Source organism: Anas platyrhynchos, chromosome 3 (assembly GCF_047663525.1).
Source record: "Anas platyrhynchos isolate ZD024472 breed Pekin duck chromosome 3, IASCAAS_PekinDuck_T2T, whole genome shotgun sequence".
NCBI classification, from domain to species: Eukaryota; Metazoa; Chordata; class Aves; order Anseriformes; family Anatidae; genus Anas; species Anas platyrhynchos.
Window position 1 is genome coordinate 31,265,802 of NC_092589.1, and position 23,334 is coordinate 31,289,135.

At 37.2% G+C, this 23,334-nt stretch overlaps 1 protein-coding gene across 5 annotated transcripts in view; it reads right to left on the reverse strand.

Moving 5' to 3' along the window:
* Positions 1–23,334, reverse strand: part of SMYD3 (SET and MYND domain containing 3) — a 375,834-nt gene that overhangs the window by 42,384 nt on the left and 310,116 nt on the right. For 2 of the 5 annotated variants that reach the window (XM_038176760.2, XM_027453858.3), the window contains 3 exons: positions 15,847–15,909; positions 9,642–9,729; positions 5,939–6,113 (listed from right to left, as the gene is read on the reverse strand). In XM_038176760.2, the coding sequence (XP_038032688.2) occupies positions 5,939–6,113; positions 9,642–9,729; positions 15,847–15,909 (326 nt within the window). Of the gene's footprint in view, positions 1–4,411; positions 4,526–5,938; positions 6,114–9,641; positions 9,730–15,846; positions 15,910–23,334 lie in introns of those variants that run through there. The other 3 variants (XM_072035646.1, XM_038176758.2, XM_038176761.2) reach the window with 2 other exon arrangements.

The window sequence follows — 23,334 nt, forward strand, 5'->3', positions numbered from 1 at the left end:
GTACTTTAAGAGATCCCTAGAGATGTCAGGCCGTGGGCAAGCATGCTCCCTTTTTATCTGTAAAACAGGTACAATGAAGACAGAATTTATGCAACTATTGCTACAAAAAAAGCTGTCTTTTGGGGGAATTACCTAAGACTACCAAGATACAATACACTCTTCAATGTATACTAGGTTTTCCTAACCAGATAGCCATCAAAAAGCACCAACTAAAATTTAGAGTTTTCATGGGTTTTATATTTTTGTCCTTTCAGATCTGCACAAGAGTTACCCAAACTTCTCCAGAACACAGGCTACCTTTCAGTTTCTCACTAAAATAACAAGGATGCAACATGAAATTTTACTGTGAGACCCATGTTAGGAAATAAAATAGCAACAAATACCACGATCATACAGATGATGTAAATGTTCAAACACATCCTACATTTTTGGAAACCTGTGTAAGATGACAATATGCAGAGTACTGTGCACTGGGAGGCCTGAATTACACTAGGAGACACTGATGTTTACATAAGTGAAAGGTAAAACTAGAAACTAAAACTGAAAGTAGAAGCATAAACTGAAGTTTGAAAGAACCAATATACATATATAGAGCTCCTGACTGGGCGCTGTTAGGAAAACTTTACAGCAACAAAGCTGTTTAAGAAACAGTCTTAACAAGCAGTCACAGAGGTGAAGAATGTGTTTCTTAGACTACAAAGATAACTCACAACATTAATGGTCTCTCATAAGATATCTAACAGCTTCTTGAGCTGTGGTGGCTTGTAAAGACAGTTTGGCTTCTGATAATTTATGCTAATAGTGCCAGCTAATTTCATATAACTTACTGAACACAAACTCACTAAACAGTGACCTGCTATCAATAACCTGGAAAGAAAGCAAAGTGGAGAGGCACTCTGCTCCAAATGCTGTCCATCTTTTCTTGAGCTTTAGCAGTTTATCGCTATCAAGCTCTCACTTCCCTATCTTGATTTCCTTACCTTGAAGGTACACCAAGGCTGTGTGGTGCTCTTCATTCAGTTTCTAGCAATAGCTCTTTGAGGTTCTGATCAGCTGCGATGCTTCCAGCCTTGCACCTTCGCACAGACACAACCTATTCTTTTCGCAAACGTGCTTTGCAAACCATTGATGTTTACTTGGCCTTTTTACTATCTCTAGATGATATGATGTTGGCAACATTGATGAACCACCTATCAATTCCCACATCTTGGAAAGAAAAGATACCCCAGCACTTTAGATTTTCTTTGGCAAGATCTTTTTTTCTTTGGCAAGATCTATTCCTGCCCCCCCCCCTCCAACCCCCCCCCCCACCAACCACACATATTGCTCTAAATGTTAGGGACAAATGCCACTTTCTAAAACCCCATAAAATAAAGCAGCGCTAAATTTTATTATTTCTGCTCTTTGTTTCATTCTTCCTCTAAATTGCTTTCTCCACCTTTACATTTTTGTCTCCCTCTCTCTCAGGTGATCCCAGAAGGAAGAGGCATGTTTACGACTGATGTTTTATGATTAAAACACTGAACTTTGGTCAGTGACTTACTCCTATCTATAGGTTCAGAAATTTGCCAGCCATGCACAAGTCCCCAAGGGGCCTCCCACAACCAGGGTGCCAATTGGTGCTGAATCTAGACCTTAACCATTAAGCATTAGCATCCCCCAGTGGTCCTATCCATCACTGCAGCTCAGGCCTTTTTTATTTTTTGGGGGTGGGGTGGGGGTATGTATGTTAGTTTTCTAGGTACTCCAACTTTCAGAAGAAATGTAAATTCAAGCAAGGTGTCTCAGAACTAGCCAGTACTTGGGAGTCTTTTCAGCTCAGTAAAGAACCATATATCACATATAAAGATGCAAAAAATATATCTTCAGTCATTGAATATATAACGTGTCTATTATAAAACACTAACCTGTAAGAGCAGAGATGTTTCTGCAAAACATATTTCAAAAAGGGGTGAAAATTAGACAAAAAGAGAACCAGGCTCTTTATTGGAGTGCATTTGAAGAAGAAAAAAAGAGGTTGAGAACCCCTTCTGAGAATGTTAGGTTCTACAGCTTTTTTGCCATTTTAAATTTTATTTTATTTTTTACAAAATCATGAGTCATGGAAAAGATATTGTAGCAACCATTAATTTTTAATCTACCTTTTGATTGAAGTTCACAGACTTAGAAACCACCATCCATCATGTCTACTGATAGAATTCTAAATCAAAAATTCCTGGCTGACATTTCATTCCCACAGTGAAAACTCAACTATGTTCTCAGAATATACCCTGAGCCTTGTTGTGACCTACCTTATTTATACGAGTAGTCTGGGGGAGTGAGAAATATTCTGAAAAAGAACATCCCAGCCACTGTTCTTAAATCCAACCCTTTGCAAAATAATCTGAGGTTGTGTTAATGGGGACTGTCTTCCCTGTTCCCTGAAACATGTCAGTCACTGAAGACAGGTCAAGTAAGGCAATACTGCAGAATGCTGCTGGAAGGGATGGAGAATAGAAGGAGTGAGAAGAGCAGACAAATGATGCACATCTAACAGAAAAGTGTGATGCTTGCACCTATACAGCTCGCTCCCATCCAGAAGCAGAACAGCCACATCAGCACAAGCCCTGTGTCGGTGCTGACTCGGCAGAGGGAGGTTAGAGGGGGAAAGATGTGCGAGGCTGCCTGGGGGAAAAGACAACAGTGCTTCTGCACAACTCTCTCTGTGGGGTGAAAGGGAGGAATTTCCTCTCCTTAATGCTAGAGCCCTCCAGTAACTCCTCATGCTGCAGCACAGGAGATGAAGGGTTGCTAATTAAAACAGCCCGTCCAAGAATTAGGGGGAATTGCACACTAGCTTTGAGTTCAGCCAGAGCTTATGAGCAGTGCAGAAAAGAAACAGAGGCGTTTGTCCTCTCTGCACCAGAATCTCCTCAGACCTGATGCCACAGATGCCCAGAGAGGCAGCACACCTTCACCCCATCAGCTCAGCTTCATAAACCCAAAAGACCCATGGTGTTACTTTGCTACTACTTTTCTCTCTAGTTCTCTTGTCTCTTAGGATATTGAGCAGAGTTTTATAACAGATGCATACTGCCACTGTTTGCAGTGTGAGCACCAGATACTTGAGATAAAGGGAAAAGAAAAACAATAGAACCCCCAAACCAAATCCCCAGAACATAAATGACTTCTTTTCAATTTAGGGGGTCCTTCCCCAGAGGTAACCTAGAAGAAGTCTGCTAAGGTCAGTATCTCTTAATCTGAGTCTTCATAAGCAGTGAATGGAGTGTGAATGTGCTGAGACATGACAAACCCATGTAACACCTCTTCCTGATATTCTGTTATTTTGTGGTTAGAGGATTTTTGAAAGGAAGTTTATTTTAGCAAGCTGCTGAGTGCTGACTCTGATGTGGGGCAGCTTTCACTTAGGCAAATGCCTCAGCTTTTGTTAAGGCTCTTGGACAGACAGACAATTAACTGTGACATTTACAAGAAAAGCTGTGTACATACACTTGGCTTAGACTATCTAGTGAAAGTACATGTCATAGATTTTAACAAATAATGGACAATTATGGTTCAGCATAAAAAGAGGAGGCATCTTTTTGCTTTGATATATTTGATATATATGCCTAAACAATGTTCCTCCTAAAACGTCATCGTCACTACCTCAAATACAGAGGTAGGTATTCAGTATGACAAACCAGTTTTATGCAGTTTAACCATCTGTCTCCACCAGTTAATGAAGTGGATGATTCAGAAGAAAAATCAGCAACCATCACACTGAAAACATGCATTATGATACAAGGCGTCACACAGCACTGAAAATCAACCCTGCTGCTAAAGAAATGGAAAATGAACAATAAACACATTACCTGAAATTAAAATTGTTTTCGACCAATACTCCTGAGCTTTAAAGTTTTAACAATGATTTCCTATTTATATGGACTTCTAGAAATCTCAGGTGATACCCTGTGGAGAGCACCATGAATATTTTTTCCAGAGCTGAGGAAAGGAAAATAGATAGCTATAATGGAACTGCAGGAGCAGCCAAGCAGTAGATTGATTCAACAGGAGAAATTCAATGCATCCCAAAAGATTTCCTAGGATTTGCTCTCCTGCTGCTTAGGGCGCAATTTGTTGTAATGAGAAACTGAGGATTTTGTTTCAGGTATGTCAAAGCTTGCGGTGATGACTTTAGGGTATAAAGAGAAAACTAAAAGTGAAAATCTCACTTAAATAATGCTTTTGGATGAAGTGAGAATAAGGACAAGTTTGTCGAGGTGTCAAGGTGCAAAAAAGGTCAAGTGTCTCATGCAAATAGCATTCCCTAAGAAATACTAATTCAATGCACAAAGTCAAACCCTTTCTTTCATCTCCAAACTCTTGCATTAACAGCTTGAAAACTACAGTACACGTCAGTAGGCAAAACAGGGAAACTTTTATTAAATTATCTGATAAAATTGCACTTGGTTTCACTGCACTCTGTTCTCTTAAATGTCTGTAGAAAAATCCTCAGTGTTCAGTTTTGAAGAACTGAGTTAACAAGCTATAAAAAAAAAAAAACCACCAAGTGATTTAGTGATCTTTTATTTTTTTTTTAAATAAGGGAACATTTAAACAGGCAGGCTACTCCACTCATCTGGAGTGTGCCACATGGTAGAAGGCTGGCAGGAAGCATGTACTGCTGCAGTGCTACATTAGCCCTGTTTAAAAGGTTAAGTGGGACACGCATGATGTGAATTTCACCCTGAAGAAATGTGAGAATTTGTAGGCACTCATGCCCTTGTGTATGTGAAGTAATAGTGGCTATGAGCATACAGCTTCTTGCAGCACTGGTGGAGCAGAGCACATGCAGATTTCTTACTAATTACATTACGGTGAAAGCTCTGAAACAATGTGCTGTTCCTCAACTACTGCCCAGAGTTTCATTCAGAAACAGGCTGCCAGATGAAATTTCCTCAGGCAAAATAATGCATGCTGATGGCAGCCTGGTTTGATTAGGGAAAATATGTAAAATCTGAAATGTTGATATTCACAGCAGCACACATTGTTCTAAATGGTGTAGCAAAACCTAAGAGAAGAAATGGATACTCTGACAAATAGCTTCGCAAGAACAAACATTCATGCGTGAATGACATTATATCCAGAGATTCAGCACAGGTTTACGTTTAGTCACAAATCAAATATCCAGAACCCAAAGACTTGCAACACAGAGCTTTTAAAACAGAGCAAACCAAAGCATGCAACAGCCACCCTATCTCCAGTAAATGACCAAAGTTACATGACAGATCCAGCCTCCAATCAATTTCAAGACCTATCACATGACGTGGGATCTTCTAGAGCATCCTTACGTACCAAAGAAAGGATATCAGACTCAGAAACTCTTCCAGCATGTACCATAGGATCAAGTACTGACAAGGAGAGAATAAATGCTTTACCACCTTAGCCCCTTGGTGTTACCAAAATAGGGAATAGTGGCTTTTTCACTTTGACCTGAAACTTCATTTCACAAGATAAAAAAATAAATAAATAAAAATAAATAAAATAATAATTCTGTGAACTCCATGTACTCAGTATACTGAGAATATATGTTATGTCAACCAGCACTGTCCCTCAAACTTAACACAGTTCAGCATAAATATACTGATACCCTCATTGCAACGCAGTCTGAACCAGAAAGTCAGCATCTGGTCAGAGTTGTAGAGCAGCATCTGAGTACATCTAAGCAGCTGACAATCAGTTATCACAGTTCCTATTATCATGTTATTTGCTCTCAGCCTTACTATGCAAGCAGAATAGGACTTCTCCCTCATTCATTAATCTGGAAAGCAAGGTAAGATTTACAGCAAGAAATAAAAACTGCTAAGCAGCATCTAGACAAAACACTCTGCATGCAATTAGACACCCCTTGACCCACAGGCCAGTCTTTGAAAACAGTTGAACCCACTGCATTTCTTACCTGTATGGTCCTAGAGTCCTGTTGCCATAACACAAAGCTTGTTCCCAGGCTTCAAGGTTGATGCAGGCATCCATGGCACAGTCGAGCATTTTGAGCTTGTAGATATTTGTGTCTGGAAGACGACCTGTGTCACCGCTCAAGAGACTCTGACATCTTGCCAGAACCTGCTCCCACTCTGTTATTGGCCTCAGTTAAAGAAATATCTTTAACCAAACAAAAATACAAGTCCTAAATGTTGTTGGGAAGGACTGGGAGCTACAGAGCATTAAGATTAAAAAAGCTGCCATCACTCCAGACAGCTTCAGTTCTTGAAAACATACTTGAACTCATAAGTGGCAAGCTTAGGTAACTATGCTTTGTTTATACTTAGCAGAACTGCTAAAGGCGGCAGTATTTCAGCAATAAGAGATAAAAGAAAAAAGACAAAATTAAAGGATATTTTAATATCTATCAAACTAAAAATGTTACATTTTTTAGCTGCTGAAAAATTATTATTTACTTAAGATACTCCTTAAAATCTTATGCCCAACAGCAAGAACCCATGGAAATGTGTCTTTTCAAAAGGTTTCAGCAGCCAAAAAAAGATTTTTTTTTTCTATGTACTAAAATAATGACACATACTTACAAGCTGCCCAAGATTTTTTTTTTTAATTCTCATAAATTAGAACCTTTCTTGCAATTAATTAAGTTTCTTTCTCCTTGAAATAGTTGTAAAGAGCACTGTGGTTTCTTTTTTTGACGTTGTGTTTTGTTTTTTTTTTTTTTTTTCTCCATGTATTGATGCAAGCTTCATGCATATGAAAGAAAAGCATCACAGTTCTGATGTCTGACTGTTGTTCAGGTTAAAGGATCTTGGCAGTAAAGATGATTTTTACATCCAACACTATAAGAGGTTTTTTTTTGTTTGTTTATTTGTTTTTATTTGGCAGAGAGTAATCTGGGGCTTGCATTCACTTCAGTTGGATGTTCCTGATCACAAACCACGTATTTTCATTGTACGTTAAACTGGTTTAGCCTCTCTATGGAGCAGCTTCTCCTCTCGCTGACCACAGCTAAGATGAACACTAATATTTCCAGATTTAAATAGGTAATCAGTTTAAACAGTTTAACCAAGCAGTTTAAACACTAAAATGTTACCATACACACCAGTAAGAACAAATCAAGCAAGCAACAGAAGAATTATAGTAAGAGAAGTAATAACACTGCTTCTCTCATGGTCTTTCTATACAATCAACTCAAGGACGTTCAGCAATTATCTTCATGACATTACTGAAAATGTTATTCACCCCAATGCAGCAATGGATTTAAGTGTGCAATGATAACCCTGTAATGAAGTAATTAGTCCTTCCTGAACACTGGAATATTTACATACTTAAATTTAAGAATGTGACCACTCTGTGGCTGGGCCAGAATTTATAGCATGGTTGTTAAAAGGCTAAACTAATTATTTGTGAACTGCTCTCATGCCCTTGGATTGAAAGAACCATACAAGGGAAAGAATGTGTTATTATAAAATTGCACCTTAACCTCTATATCTCTGGCAAACATCCATGTATTCTTTAAAACTGATTAAGGACAGACAAACAGAAGAATGATGGATAGCATTTCCACCTGATACAATTTTTGTAGTAAGTATAAACCACCAATGACAGCACTAAAGATTACCATTTTAGCTGATGCATAGTAGTACTCTGCTTTTATTTATATTACGTTACTTTGTTCATTCACTAGCATCTAATAGCAAAACCAGTTGGGACCAAATTTTCACGTACATAAACTGCAAACTAGAAAACTATCAGCTGCAACAGGACAAAAGTGAAGCTGGCTGTCCTACATCTAGTCCCAAGCATCTCTGCTGCTGTTGTGTTGCAAACAATAATCCCCTCTGACTTGGCTTTAGCATCTCAATTTTAATGCTTAAACTAGAATTTGGTTCTGCAACAGTCTGCACACACACAATGTTTCAAGTTCTCTTAACTGCAGATTTAGCATTACAGCACTGTATCAGTTATAGTCAGTAGATCAGATTTTGGGAGTCACTAACTTGCTAAACTGCGGACACTATTCATTTAATTTGCTATAAAAATACATTTGCAGAAACTAATGACTATGTGCCTCAATCAGCAAGGAAGGTTTATATTCATTCTTGGCAAATGGACAAATGTCAAGCCCCCTCTTCAGGTACTGCATTCACCAATTCATAACAATTAGCTCTGGTACAGCACTGTGCTGCAATGGAAGGAAAAGATTTCCCATTTCAAATCTGTGCCCAAATCTGAGAACAGAAGCTGAACAGACAGCAGTGACATTTTCTTCAACCAATCCCAATACCTTCTACTACAGTACATTTGATTCATTTTTAAATATCAGTGAATTAGCAAACTTAATTAAAGATCCTAGCAGAAGTCAGTAGGTGCAATTTCTCCTGCATTTAAATATAGGGACATTAAATTGCATGAGTATTTTGGCTCCATACGTTTGGTACCAACATGATTGCAGCTGTATATTGCATATTTACAACCTAATATTCAGGTTAAAACATGGGCCCTGAGCTACAGCTGAATGCCTGAAGATTCAGTATTGCCCATTTCAAGTTAGTGACTACAAAGGACTTTAAACCAGACTACAAACTGTATGAGTGTTAAAGTTAGGTAAGTATTTCCCTTAACAACAGTCCTTGTGCTAACAAAGTGAATCTGTCTGGGTTAGAAAGTAACATTTTTTTAAATTATTATTATTTTTGTTACAGAAAAAAATGTGATGATAGGTTTCCACTCTGGAATATCATTATGCAAACTTGTTTTTTTATGCTGCTGAAAAGGAACTGGAAGAACTGAAATATTGGAAGATTTCATTCTCTCTCACTCCAGATACAGTAGGTATCCTAGGTTTTGGAAAACAGTAAGGCATCTTGCTACAATATGGTGAAATTCACGGTCAGTGAAATATCACCGAACAGATGAAGATGAGATGGATCAATGTGGCCATGCTCTTATAGTAAAAATCTCCACTTCTCTTACACTTGTCTTTTTTTTTGGTCGTTGATGTTTGCTAGTGTTTTAATTGGATGGAATATCTACGTGATGGCCATTAGGCTCCATTCCTGTTTATTAGTGAAGATCATCCCATTCAATTTACTTAATTATCAATTATTGTTATATACTACTATAACTTACAATGATTCCATAACGCTTGCAGTTACCCTGACCGTAATTATGCCCTAGTTATTGTCAATGCTGTGCAAGGAGTGAGAACCTAGATTGTTCACAAAGGAACTAATGGGACAAAGAATTTAACAGCATTTCAGCTTGAGCTTTACTTCATTTCGCAATGGGTTTATATGAAGTAGTAGACTGTGATGCCAGAAGTCTAAACCTGAGCCAAAATATTGCTTCTTCATCCCAGGTACCTGCTATGCCTTATCATGAAGCAGTTTCAGTCCAAGTAATCAGAGGCTCTAATATCACAAAATATTACGTTTTAAATGTACTCACATCAAATAGAATCATAGAATCATGTAGGTTTGAAAAGACCTCCTCTAAGATCATCAAATCCAAACAACAAATTACAATTATTTTTAAAACAACACAAGAATGGAAACTTTTAGGAAATAAATCTCAAAAGATGAACTGCTTTACTAAAGGGCTCTCTGGATTCTGCTCACTGCTGAATGACAGTCTGTTGCCTGTCACTGAAAGGATACCTTCTTTTGATTTCGGATATCTCACTTCATTTACAGCATCTTTGACTTCTTTCCAGGCACTCTCTTCACCTGCCAATTTCTCAGCATCCTGGTTAAAGGGAACAAAAGCATTTGATTAGAAAGACAGTAAAACAGAGTATGCAGTAATGAAGAAAAACTATCTTAAAAGATCACATTGACAGAAGCAAGTTGTGGGGATTTTATCACTATTTTTTGAGAATGCACAAAAATTAATTTCACTTGATGTTCATATTCATCCTGTATCTGAAAATAAATGAGAAGATATCAAGGAAAATGAACACAGACATGGAAATATTAAATACTCCAACCAGATAGTAGATTTTATAACAAGAACTATGATCATTTGGAAAAGATAACCAGTGGCATGTGAATTTTACTATCAAAAATGCATGAATAAGATCAAATTCTCTCAAAGAACTGCTACCTAATATTTCACAGACCCTTAACTGCAATGTAGAAAGGGTTTCACATATAATTTTGTGCTGATTAGAGAGACTTTACAAGCAGAAGGAACCTACCTTCACTCATTACAGTTGTAAGCATGAGCTTACAGGAAACGTCTGCTACTCAGAAAAAGCTGAGCTTTAGTTTTATTTTATAATTCATTGTTATTTCTTCCCTATTACAACAGTTATATTGTCCTATCACTTTGTCATAATAAAGAAGGCAAAAATGATTAATGGTTACAGCAGTAAGGGAAATAGTTTCTCTTTCCAGCTCTCTAGCAGGGACTAACTGCACCTTAGGCAAACCGCTTGGAACAAATTTATTAAAGCATCTACAGACGCAGCTAAGCATCTTGAGGGACTTCCAAAAGCATCTAGATATTCAATTTCCATTGCTGTAAGCGCTTAAGTACCTTTAAAAATCTGGCCTTTAAGACACTGCAGTTCATTATCTCTCCCTCCTTACAAAGGCTCTGCTACTCTCAAAAGACTGTTGTAAGTGCAAATTCTTTCAGAAATATTTTAAATACAGTTCTCAAAGATCCCTTCAGCAGGGATGGAGGCCTGGAGATTAATAGAGGAAGTGTGTTTGAATCTAACCAACCACTCTGTAGCCAACAGATGCTCACTGTGTATATCACAGCACTACATCTATTAAAAAGCTTGCAAGCTCTATCTGTCTAGAACAGCATAATTTTTTTACTCTACTGCTCCTTATTTACCATAAATTCAAATCAGGAAATATTTACAGTGAGAATCAGCAGTAACTTTCACTTTTAATTTGCAGTTTTGTCTTTCCATCTGCTCCATGAAACAGCAAACCTCTGTGCATTCCTGGGATGATTAAATCAAGATTGGTATCAGCTGCCCCACTTATCTGTAAGATACAGATTACAAGGAGGGCAACCTGAACCCACTGCATTTGGTGCATGCACTTCCCACACAATTAGTTCTCCAATCAAAAAGTTCACCTGGAAATAATTTTGTGCATAGCTGAATTTACCACCAAAAGACAAAAGGTGAATGTCAGGAGAAACAAGCTTATATTGTAGACTTTTTATCAGCACAATTAATGGACATACCCAGCCCTGTTACAGCTTTGGAAGAGACTTAAACCAAATCTGTTACCTTCAGCATAACCTCTCCCAGTTTTTGTGGGAGTACATCAATTTCTGAACTCAGGCTGCTAACCTGTAACAATCCAATTCTAAAACACCTTTGTAGATCAAGTGCTGCTCGCTGATAGATCTGAAAGAGAAATCTGGCCTGTTAGATATTAATAATAACTTCCGTGAAATTTTAGGTTTAAGGAGCTTTGTGAAAAAGAAAAATTCTTTTAAGCCAAAATACAATTCTCGGTCTTTTTGTAGCACACAGTAAGCCTTACAACTAAAAACTCAGAAACAGGGAAATTGGGACTGATTTGTAATTGAAAGAAAAAAACCTAAGCAACAAGTTACAAGCCAATGATTGATGTGAAGCACCATTAGGACTTTTGCTCACAGTGGGACTGACGGATGAAATCAGGTTACAGTGTTCATTCACATAACTCTTTTGAGTTGCTTTTATTGTCTTCTAGAATTTCATTAACAATACCGAGCAGTCCAAGTTTGGGGTTTCCTCTAACCTTTACACTAGTGCATAGGGTTCAGTCATCACTGGCTTCATATCTAGGTAAAGGATAGGGAGTGTCAGTTAGACAAATAACCTCAAAACCCTCTCTGGATTCATGGTCTTTATCCCTTCTGTAAGAGACTTAAGGATGGAAGGAGCTGGGCATCATGCCCAGCTCTAGGAATGATTTCAGTCCCAGGTTTCAATGATATTTTTTCTGTGTTTTCAAAATGAAGTATTTTGGGGATTGCCTTACATAAGAACAAACAAAGGCCTGGTCAGCTCACCCTTTTACACTGTTCTCCATCAGGTTTTCAAATACTAGAGAGGTCCTGTCCTCTCCCAGGCATTCTTGTTCAAGGTGCAGTGGCTGCTCCAAAACAGGCAGCCAAGCAGGGGCTGCAAAACCACCAGGAAGGCTTGTCACTGAAAACACTTCTGCCTCCCAGCCTAATAAGCTTTATCCAAGTAACTTGTTTCTCTCCTTTGGACAATGCTTTGAAAGTCACGGACACGTGGTATGACTAAGCCAGCTAAAAATACAAAGCTGCCTTGTAGTTGGAATTATGGAAATAATTGAAGTGATTAATATTTATGCCAAACTGTTTAATTTAGTCTAAGAGCATGGCAGTAACAGCTATGTGAGATTTAGCTTTCCACAGAGCAACACCCATTGAAAGCACCTCTTTTCAGAACATGTTCCCAGTCAAACCTCCAGGTGTGCAGAGCTGCCAACAATAAAGGAAGACAAGTTTTTGTCATCTGTAGAAAAGGAGACACTAGCTGAAGAAAAGAAAGAGGCTTCTGAATAAAAGGAAAGAGTTAGCAATGCTGTGCCTAATTAATTTCCTTATTTCTAACATCAACACTAAACTGAAGAATTTGTTCTACAAAACAACAAAATATTTGTGTCTTAGACTAAAAAAAATAATTAGACTTATTAATAATCTAGTCACAAAAATGCATAACAAACTTATGATGACTTCAGCTGGCATGCTTTACAATTCATTTCACACGCTGAGGTGTGCTGGAGAAAACTGAGAGTAGAAGTGTTGAAGGCTCACGGGGAGAGCAGAAAAGACAGCTGCAATACACGCTTTTCTACAGCAAGAGCATAACCCCATGATGCTCTTAATAACATAGGTACAATCTATTGGAGGCAGAAGTATCACAGGATGTGATACTACAATCTAAGGCACACAGAAAGACAAAATTGATGTTGTGCCTTATTCTGAGCAAATTATTGCAGACAGAAGATGATTCCAGCACCTGTTTCCCACTTCCTCCAAGCATTTGCTGGGGAAATTTGTCTATTAAAAGGTGAGTTAAAATGCAATAGTAACATTTCAATTCCATCTCTTCATTCTTCCAGTACTGCAGCAGGTGCTTCTACAGCTTTCCTGATGAAACACAGCTGGGGATTTGTCATCTTAATACTGAAGCTTTCTGAAAATCTCCATTAATTACCTATCCCTTGGACTAACTATCCCAGACTGCATAGACCAGTGCTTCTAAATCCTTTAGACAAACCAATTTCCAATGATATTTGGTTCTTCTAGTAAAATAAGCTATAACCTCAACTCTTCCCATCTGACACCTACCAAAAGGAGGGTGCTGTGTGCATTCACATCTTCTTGAATTTAGTTAGGGTGCATAAAACACAAAACTCACCTACAAAATTTGACCAGACAAAATTCCACCCTTAAAACCTCCTTAACTTTTCAGAATGGGCAGACAAAATTTACATTCTGTAAAGGAAAATTCTACTACTGTAAAGTACCATTTTTTCCTTTCTTAAATGTGGCAATGGTTTAATTGCATAAAGAATTCAAGAAAAATATTAATATATAATTATTTGCTTGAATATCATAATTTCTACACCTTCTAGATGAAAATAACATTGGTTGTTATTTTTCTTTCAGACTGTATCCACCTTTCTTATCCAATTATCCTCTTGACTTTTAAATTTGTAGATACTCATTATGATATGTATTTCAGGAGCCTGAGAAAGCACACGAGCAGCTTTGTCCAGCATGTTCTGTATATGCTCATAAAAATAGTCTGTGATACACAAGACATCACTAAATGTCAATACTTGCTTTAAATACTACAGTTTTCCACAATTTAGGTTCCATTAGTGACACTTACAAAAATGAAACAATAACAACAAAAGAGAATGGAATAAGAAAACTACAGGATATCTGATGAAGAATATAACCTATTGACATGGTGATCAAACTTTAAGAGTTCTACAGTTATGGCATTAATTGATAGGAAGATTTATGATTCTCCTGAAGCAGTTAGATACATCAGTCACCACAGAAATAAGCATTTGAAAATTTATCACCTCTTCCATTCCCTCCTATTCCTTTGCTTCCATATTTTTCGTAAGAGACATTATTGTCTCTTCTGCACAAATGTGCTCCTGCAGCCCCACCATTGCTCTTCAGAGGTGCTCATCAGAGTCTCTTTACAATGAAAGGGTTGATTAAGAGCTAGTCCTCCTTTCATACTTAGGCTACAGCATAGAAATAGAAAATGGATTTTATCTCCTCTCTACAAGGTTCTTCTTTCTCCTTGTCACAGATAGAGGTAGAGAAACAAACCAGAAATTTGCCACGGAGAGAAACCGTCAAACTCTCCCTGCTTCTGTCTGTAAGGGAGAAGTGGGGACAGGAACTCCACACAATAGGTAACTCCTACATCTCTCTTTCTCCTTCCCATCCTTTCTCTAGAAGAAGTAGGTCCAGGGACATCTGGTGTTCAGTTGTCTAGTCCCACAGAGGTAGAAATGAGCAAAACTATGTAAGGGATACAGAGTGCTAGGTTGCCCTGAGAGAAAAACAAGGTCTAAAGTCTTCCATGGCCAGTATCTTCTCTTCTAAACACACAAATGAAATACACATGTGCAATGTAAACACTAAGGAATGTCAGTTTTACAATAGTAAAAGCCTATAACTATAGTTTAAACAAAAATTATGGATTTAATATGAAATATATTTGGGTATACTTTTGCAAGACAAAAATCACACTAAATGATGACAATGGTTCCTTCTGGCCACAAAATCTATGACTATATAATGATAATCCTGTGAGGCAGCACCATGTAATTCTGTTCCTGCTCTCTTTTTGTGGAAGTTTTAAAAATATATTTGAAAAGGAAGTGTTGTGGAATTTAATGTTTTAACAGCTTAAGAGCTATGGATACCTGAAATATGTGAACATTTCACAATAAAGTGCTGACCACAACTTTATGATTTGCTTAATTTCTAAAAATTTCAGTGGCAAGTTCAGATGTGCACCTGGAAGAACAATTTTGACCAACTCAGTGGGTTCAAATTAAAAGTTTTTCTTAGGTAGATTATTGAAGCTTGAAGAAGTTGCCAGAAGAGTTCAGACATTTAAAAAATGGCATGACATTTCAAAATAGATCTCTAATACATAATGCTCTGAAAGCATAAATAACAATTTTCTATTTCTAATTCTATTTAATTCTGCAGCAATCACTGAAAGTGTGCTTCTAGTAACCCAGTAACACACTATTTTACACATGGTGGCCAGAGCAGAGCATTAACTGAGATGATATTGCAGATCCTGTTGCAGATCTCACAAAGGCTGTGGTTTATTGAATCCTAAAGCTTTGGTTTACAATTTCCCTCACTTTCAGACTTGAAAATGACTATGTTCTGAACTGTGTGTATAAGAAATGGGCAGTGCACAGAGCCCTGGACTAATGGACTGTTGTGACCAAGATTCACCTGTGACTTCTAAAGATTGAAACTTTCCCCTGCCCTGCCCCATGAAAAATAATAACGCCAGCTCCACAAATACCAGTTCAGTTATCCCATCCAGCCCGCACAAGGTTGTCCTCCCCAAAAGCTGAGCATACAGCTCAGCTCTGCCATACAGCTATGAAGAGGGTGACAATTGCGATTCCAAGGCTAATCTGTCTGCAGAAGAAAAGCAGTGTTACGTTCCATGTAAAGCTACAGGGAGGGGGTGAACCCTGCCTCTGAACAAACTCAATTTGTACTTCTTATTTTTGAATTCTGAAAGTAAACAAGACACATCACATGCATGCCATATTGCAGTTGTGCAGTACACTGTGAGACAGACTGCATTACCTCATGTAATTGATATCGGCTGTTCATATAGCACTTATCTTCACGGATTACTGACTCTGGTGTCTGGAATGCCAAAAGAAATGCACAGGCTAGTAATACTCTAAATTGTACTGGAATATTTAAGTCATTCACACCATTTATGTTTAAGCACACTACTTAGGCAATCAAATCAAGATGAGAGTTTCTCTAAACCCTGTGTACAATCAGTGGAAAAAAACAAGTACCTTCAGATAGTTGCATGAATATAATTTCTTTAACATTATCTAACTTAACTACAACATTATAGTGTTTCCTTGGAAACTTAAAATAACGCATCAAAAAAACATGGGAAATTTATTGCAATAGAATGCTTTTAATAAAGAGAAAATTAAGATAAACAAATCCAGTTTAATCTAACAAAATTAAATGGGACTCAGACAAATTTATCCCATAAACACCTTGAAGTTAATAAAGTTTTAAAGCATAAGGTTAGAGAGGAGGAAAGAGTTCTCTGCCTCTTCTACTTGCAAGTCCAATATGTCAGACTCACAGTTCTGCACACATTAAAAAAATGCATTACTTTCAGACTCAGACTCCACTCTTATTCATTGCAACCCACTTCTGTTTGTTTCTGTGATTTATTTTTAGACAGCATTTTTGAAGACTACTGCATCTGTATTTTTTATGTTACAGAGGCAGTAAAATCACATCCCTCCTCCTATTGACTCCCATGCTTGTAGACTCAATGATCACATTAGCCTTCTTTGCCAGAGAAAAACACAACATTTTTCATTTCTGTTCAGATATCTGTACTGAGATTCATCAGACCAAATGCACACATTTGGACTAGCCTTCAATTTAGAGGCACTCTCAGGGTGAAAGCTGTATTACTCTAAAACAAACTTCTAAAATACATCAGATGAATAGCAGTCAAAGAGTGTCCTTTTTTCCCCCATTTTATCCATAAAAGAAGGCTAGAGTAACTAGCTCAGATGCTGATGTTTACACTGCAGCTGTCTGAGGCTTGGTGAAATAAATCACAGTTGCAGATCTCCATTTCAGATGTGGAACATGTTCTACCTTTACAGTGGTGGTGTATTTTATTTCAACAGGTCTAATTTACTAAGCAATTCCAGTTACTCTGTATGATTTACCTGTCCTCCTTAATGTTTATTATTCTCTCAGTCTTTGTCATCCACAAATTTTATTGGCAATGATTTTGCAATTACTTCCAATTCTTTCATGAAAATGCTAGGAACTGTAGAAACAAGGTCATTATGGACACTCTCTGAAGCTATTTGGTAAGCATTATATATAACTGATGATTATGGTGATTTAATGTGTAAGTGTGGCATCAGAACAATCTTTAGAGTGTATATGTAAAAATTCCTGTAATAAGAAAAAAGACACACACACAAAAAAAACATCTGAAAGCTTTACATTAGCCTTGAATATCACAGTCTCTCTCTCTTTCCCCACCCCCCCCCCCCAGACCTATTATTAAAACTTTCCTGTTTTGCATGTACTCTTTGTGACAAAAATCTAAACAAAAAACACTACAGAGAGTATTTTTTCTCTCAAAAAGCACCATACAAGGATATTGGGTTACTTAGCAAGAAAGCAAGATGATATCTAAAGAGAATATAAACAATACATAGGGCTAATGCACTAAACTACACCATAGCTCCTAGCCCAGACTTGGAGACTCTTTACATGAAAAGCACATGTATTTAACACATTCTGTAGTCATTTCAGTGAAGTTTTAGTTATTCTGGTGGCTGACCAAAATATTTCCCATATTTATTTTTCAGCTGTGACCCCTATATCCTTCTTTTGCTGAAAAAGGAGTCATGATCACACAAGGGCTACCCCAGTTATTTTCATAGTCCTTTCTCCGTACTGTTTCAGAAAACCCATGTGGGACACAGTTTAGCTTTGAGAGGTCCCCACCACTGAGGCCCCTGCAGGATCTTTGGCACTTTGCAGGCCCCAAACCCCTATGTCTACAATGGAAATTGTAGTTCATTCCATAAGCAACAGGACCAAATTTTATGTTTGTAAGAACACTGCCAATAAACCTCCTAATTTCAGGAGCTTAGAGCTGACTACAAAATCCCCATCCGAGCTGCATAAGTTACAAGCTGAAATAAAAATAGATTGGACCATGGGAAGAGCAATAAATGGAAGTTCACTACTTATCAACTCATAAAAGCCAGAGGATGGGAGGAAGGGAGGAAAAGGAAAGGAAGGTATTTACAGTTTACCATCAGAGAATTAGGGCTCTATGCCAGACCACCCAAAAATTCTTGGCACATTTGCAATTCCATTGTAATTTCCAGCTTCAGTCCAAAAAAACCCTCAGGGTAATTTGGTTACCTGAGGAAGGATACTGTTCAGCCTAATCCCTAGTAACCATGTAGTTGGTATTTCAGACTGTCTTAGACATCACACATTTGTTAAGGCAATTTCTAGCTCTATCAACAATTGAACTGACAACTATAAGGCAAATCTGCTTTGTTTCTAAGACCGTACTTTGTGGAGATGCAGGGTGCCACTGAGAACATTTAGTGGCTCAGATGAGACATGTAGGTCCAAAATTCTCAGAATATTTAGGTATTTACACACATAGTCTGATCCACAATCATGAGTGCACGTAAGTTTAAATGCATGTATGAACACCGTTGAAGTTAGTATTTTTGCAGATGACTAAACACTTCACTAAGTAGAGGTGTTGTTACTCCTGTGTTAAAGTTCTGTTTATGCTTCAGTGATTGAAGAATCTGTGCCCATTGAATTATTGATTCCATCTGAAGATATAATATACTGACACAAAATTAGATATTTATTTTGAACACTCATTTGAAAACAATTTAAAATTTTAATGCATGATATATCACTTGATAAAATGGTAGTTTTAGTAATTAGTGTTTTTTTTTTTTTATGTGAACTGCAATGTAAAATGACAATATTTATTGGAGCATACTGTTTTCGGAATAAATGGATATTAAACACAGGGAGTTTAGGATTTAGAAAAAAAACATTCAAGATGATTAAGATCATACACAGTTGTTAATCTACTCTATACCTTAAAATATTTGACAAATCTCAAAAGTGAAAGTAGCAGTTCCCGGAGAGCTGATAAAAATTGACTGCCTATCTCACTACCTTGTTGCTTCAATGTTCAATGTCACTGCACAAATCCACACTGACCACTCAATTTTTATTTTTTTTTGAAGTCATGAATAAAAAAGGTAGAATTCATTTTGTACAACTACAGCTCTTATGAGAGCACAGTATCTGGAGTTCTGCCTCTAGAATTTTGCCAACAAATTTGATTGCTCCCTAGCTGAATATCAGTTTCAGAGCATCAAAGGAGAAGTATATGAATACTCTTAAAAGATGTCATCCAGCATTTTAGTCATTTCAAGAACTTCTGCTTTGGAGAATTATTATTGACTACCCAATTTAAGGCAGAAGTTCTTCCAGTCTGTAAAGGAAGCAACTAGAACTGCTCTGTAAAGCAAATGAGTGCTTGACACAAGCTGCTGCCAGTACCTTTCTACTTGTCTATTATCCTGATTCAATAACGCTGACATTTTAGTCATTGTCATGAAAAATAGGAAAATGGCCAGATCACAGAGTGTGAAGAGGACGTTCTATAAAATGACATAGTGCCACGGAAACTACTATAATACCTATGAATTATTCTCAGAGACTTTATCTACTTTTTGAATAGCTATTGTAGTAATGGCAGTCAACAGGAGCCAGCTGCACAAGTTTTTATGTGTCTCAGCAATCAGTGGTGATAAGCCCCAGTAATTCAAAGCAAAGAGAGGTAGCCTAGTTTACAAAACCTGTACAGAGAGTTACACATCTTGACTTACATGTAAGCAACTGTTTATAGGACCTGCCAGAACAACATTATTTGGTGATTCATCATCTATATTGGACTTCCAATTTTCCAAAACAGTTCACAGTACTAGCAATTTATTTATTTTTCTGTTTCCTGGTAAGTACAGTCCACTAAGGACTTTACTCGTTGCTTAGAAAACAGGGATACTGTTCTCCTAAAATATTTTTCTCTGTCACATGGATGTTTCACACTTCTGAAATGCATGGTATCTCAACCCCTCTTTTTTAAAAACTTCTTTTGCGGTTAAGCGTTTGGGAGAAAAAGCTCACTTCACATTCTAAACATGCAACTCAACCTTCATTAATGAAATGCAATGTACTAAGTAATCAAACTTCACAGTATCTTTTTTTCCCTATAACAAATGCCTATAGATTCAAACTACTGTGTTACTAGGCAGTAGCTGGAATCACATCAGAATCTCTCTAAGCTCAGAATGGCTCATTTTGTGCCTGGGAATATTGCAACTTTAACATACAGACATATTTTGAAAGTAAAATTTAGTTGTCTAGATATTGCCAAAGAAAGAGTAGAAACATTAGGTTAGGACCAACACTTGTCAGCACTAAGACAGTCCCCTATCTTTTCTAAAGCACTATGATGCAGCAGCACTTTTTTTCTTAAAGATTGTGGTCAGGTAAATCTTGTGCAAAGCTGTGATTCACTGTTCTACCACACTCCCCAGTTCAGGTCACTGCTGTGTAATCAACAGCCTAAGTAATACAATTTACTGAGCAATCTTGTGGAAAATAATAGGAGATCCTGCAATAGGTCAACAATTCACACATTCCTCTGTTGTAATTCACATGGCTAGAGTAAATTCAGCCTTTTCAAGCTTGCTGCCTTTTACACAACAAGTTCCTATTCATGTCTAAAAATGAAGTTCACAAATGCAAAATTTATAGCTACAGTTTTAGTTACTGCATTGTTATGATATTAATTAAATTACTGGCAAGAAATTGGTATGGCACACTGCTTATGATAGCAATTTTTCACTCCAAAGCAGGCAGTCTGTGGCTTTACAATCTCAAAAGTTATAGACTTCCTTGTTATTCACATGAGCTCATTCTTTCTTTAACAGACCTTGGAGAATATTAGTTAATGACTGGAATTGATTTAGGCACTGAAGGGCCTGATTTTGCCTTTGTCTATCTATAGTGCTTCCTACTAACTAAGCCAAAGCCCCAAAACTTGAAACTGTCAAAAACTTGCACTGTCAAAAATAAATTAGAACAAAGGCATGATACCTGGTGACTTTGCTACAGGAGCCTAAATAAATTGATCAATTGATCTACCATTGAAGAATAACATTTAGCTTGCAAAGAGTTTCTAAAAGTTTAGAGGCAGCTAACAGGAAAGCCATCTTTATTTAAGTAAGACAACTTGAAGGAAAGGTGCAATTCATAGAATCATAATAGAATGGCTTGGGGTAGAAGGGACCTTAAAGCTCACTTAACTCCAACCCCCCTGCCATAGGCAGGGATGCCGCCTACTAGACCAAGTTGTCCAAGGCCCCACCAAGCCTGACCTTGAACACCTCCAGGGATGGGGCACACTTAAACAATGTGACACAGGAAATAAGAGCTATATGAATCATTGTAGTATGTTTCATAGCGAGATGTTCTAAAGAAGAGTTCATCTTTTTCATTTTACTTGTATAATGGGTATTTCTTGAAGCTGGCCCTACAAAGAGGTCTTGATAATGCCCAGAACAACGTGGAAGACTCTTGAGAGTTAGATTAAGGACTTTTAGCTTAGTTGTTGTTGTTATATTTGAAAGAATATTGCATTCATATGGCTCTTTGGTTGGCTTGGCCCTTCCAGAATCACTGAAATGTTTTGACAGGAATTCCAACAGTCTTCTCCCCTGACAGGAACTGCATTTGTATAGTCTCCACTCAGAGACATCTGGAGATACTGAGCTCTCATTTACAGTATATATTGTGGACTTATGACTAGTGTGACTAATTAATATATTGGTTACATTTAATATAAATAATTCCATATTTTTACATACATCTCCTAAAAAAATCAGTCAAAACAACTGCACTGCTCTGTTGTCATATAGATAAGGTTTACAAACTATGTTCTCTTTAAATGGAACTATATATATTATTATTAATTTCAAGCTGCAGATATGTTACAAACTTTCACCACACATTTCCTTTGACTAATAGGTGTCAGAGGACTTCATGATAAAAAAAATAAAAAATCTTTTCCATAATGTTTAGTCTTTGAAGAAATTAAATAATCCAAAAAGATAGGACAGTATTCACTTAAATACATATAAATTATTCTGAGTTATATAATAATCTAATACTTTCTATATTCACAAGCTGATTTATATGCCAACCTTCAATCCTCCAGGCTATTAATATAATATTAATATATTATATCAAATATCAACTTTATTCAGATATTAACTAAAATGGATACTTCGGCTCAACATATTCTCCTTTCCCTAAATTTAATCGGTTAGTGGCTTCCCGATTACTTACTATTCATTGGACACATTGTGATGATAGTCTTTTAAATTAGTTTCTCACTTGCTCTACTCTGTTCCTAATACCAGCCTCATCATGGTACTTCCAACCATATCTAGTGCATATTCCAAATAAAGAAGGCCCCCTTTAGCTGGAAGATGAAACACACCCCAAGCAATCCCAGCCTCTTCTAACCCAACAATATATTCACAAATCAGTGTTTGAAGCTGGATGTCATGAGGTATTATACACAAGTTATTATGGTAACCTCACTGAAAGAGAATTCAAGGTTTGTCTTACAGTGAATCAAATCATAATTCTTTGTGGAAATACCTTTTTAGGAATCCCAAAGAGGTAACAAAGCCTTCAGGCTGCTTCCTTTAGGGCACAGTGACAATTTTTCATAACATTTCTGGGCTGTAATGCACTGTCTGTCCTCTGACAGTGTATTAACAATGTGCTTAAATTCCTTAAGCAAAATTATTTTCTCCTGTTAACTATCAAATGCAGAAACTTTAGATGGAGTAATTAATGGAGTGCTTTAAAAGGAGCATAAAGCAACCACCATATTCAGCATCTATTTAGAAGAAAAAAAAAAAAAAAAGTGCAAAACAGTCTTCCAGAATCACTCTGGGAAAAAGGGTTTGGAGTAAGATTTGTCTGACCTAATCTTATTTCTTAAAAAAGCTGCTATTTCTCTCAGCATATTCTATCTTCTGTATGCTTATTTTGGAGTGCAAATAAAGAGAAAGACTTTTCTTATTTCTGTTCATCATTCAGCAGAGACGGAAGAGTGAATGATATATGAATGACACCAACTGAAAAGAAAAATCCTAAGACTAGTAATTGGTTCTAATGACAGTTCCAAGGAAGATGGACATCTGGAAAGGGGAAATTACTAGCTGGGCACCTAAATGTAGCCACAACAGCCTGAAACAGCAGTGGGAACAGACTCTCTTCCCTTGGCAAAAAGAATATTTCTGCTTAAAACATCTGCCAAAGGATTTATATTTCCTCTCAGACGGCTGGATCTAAAAGGAGTGAGGTTCTTCTTCCCTCAGATGAGCATAAAGCTGGACTCCTTGGAGAGCACCAGACTCCAACTCCTATGTTGAC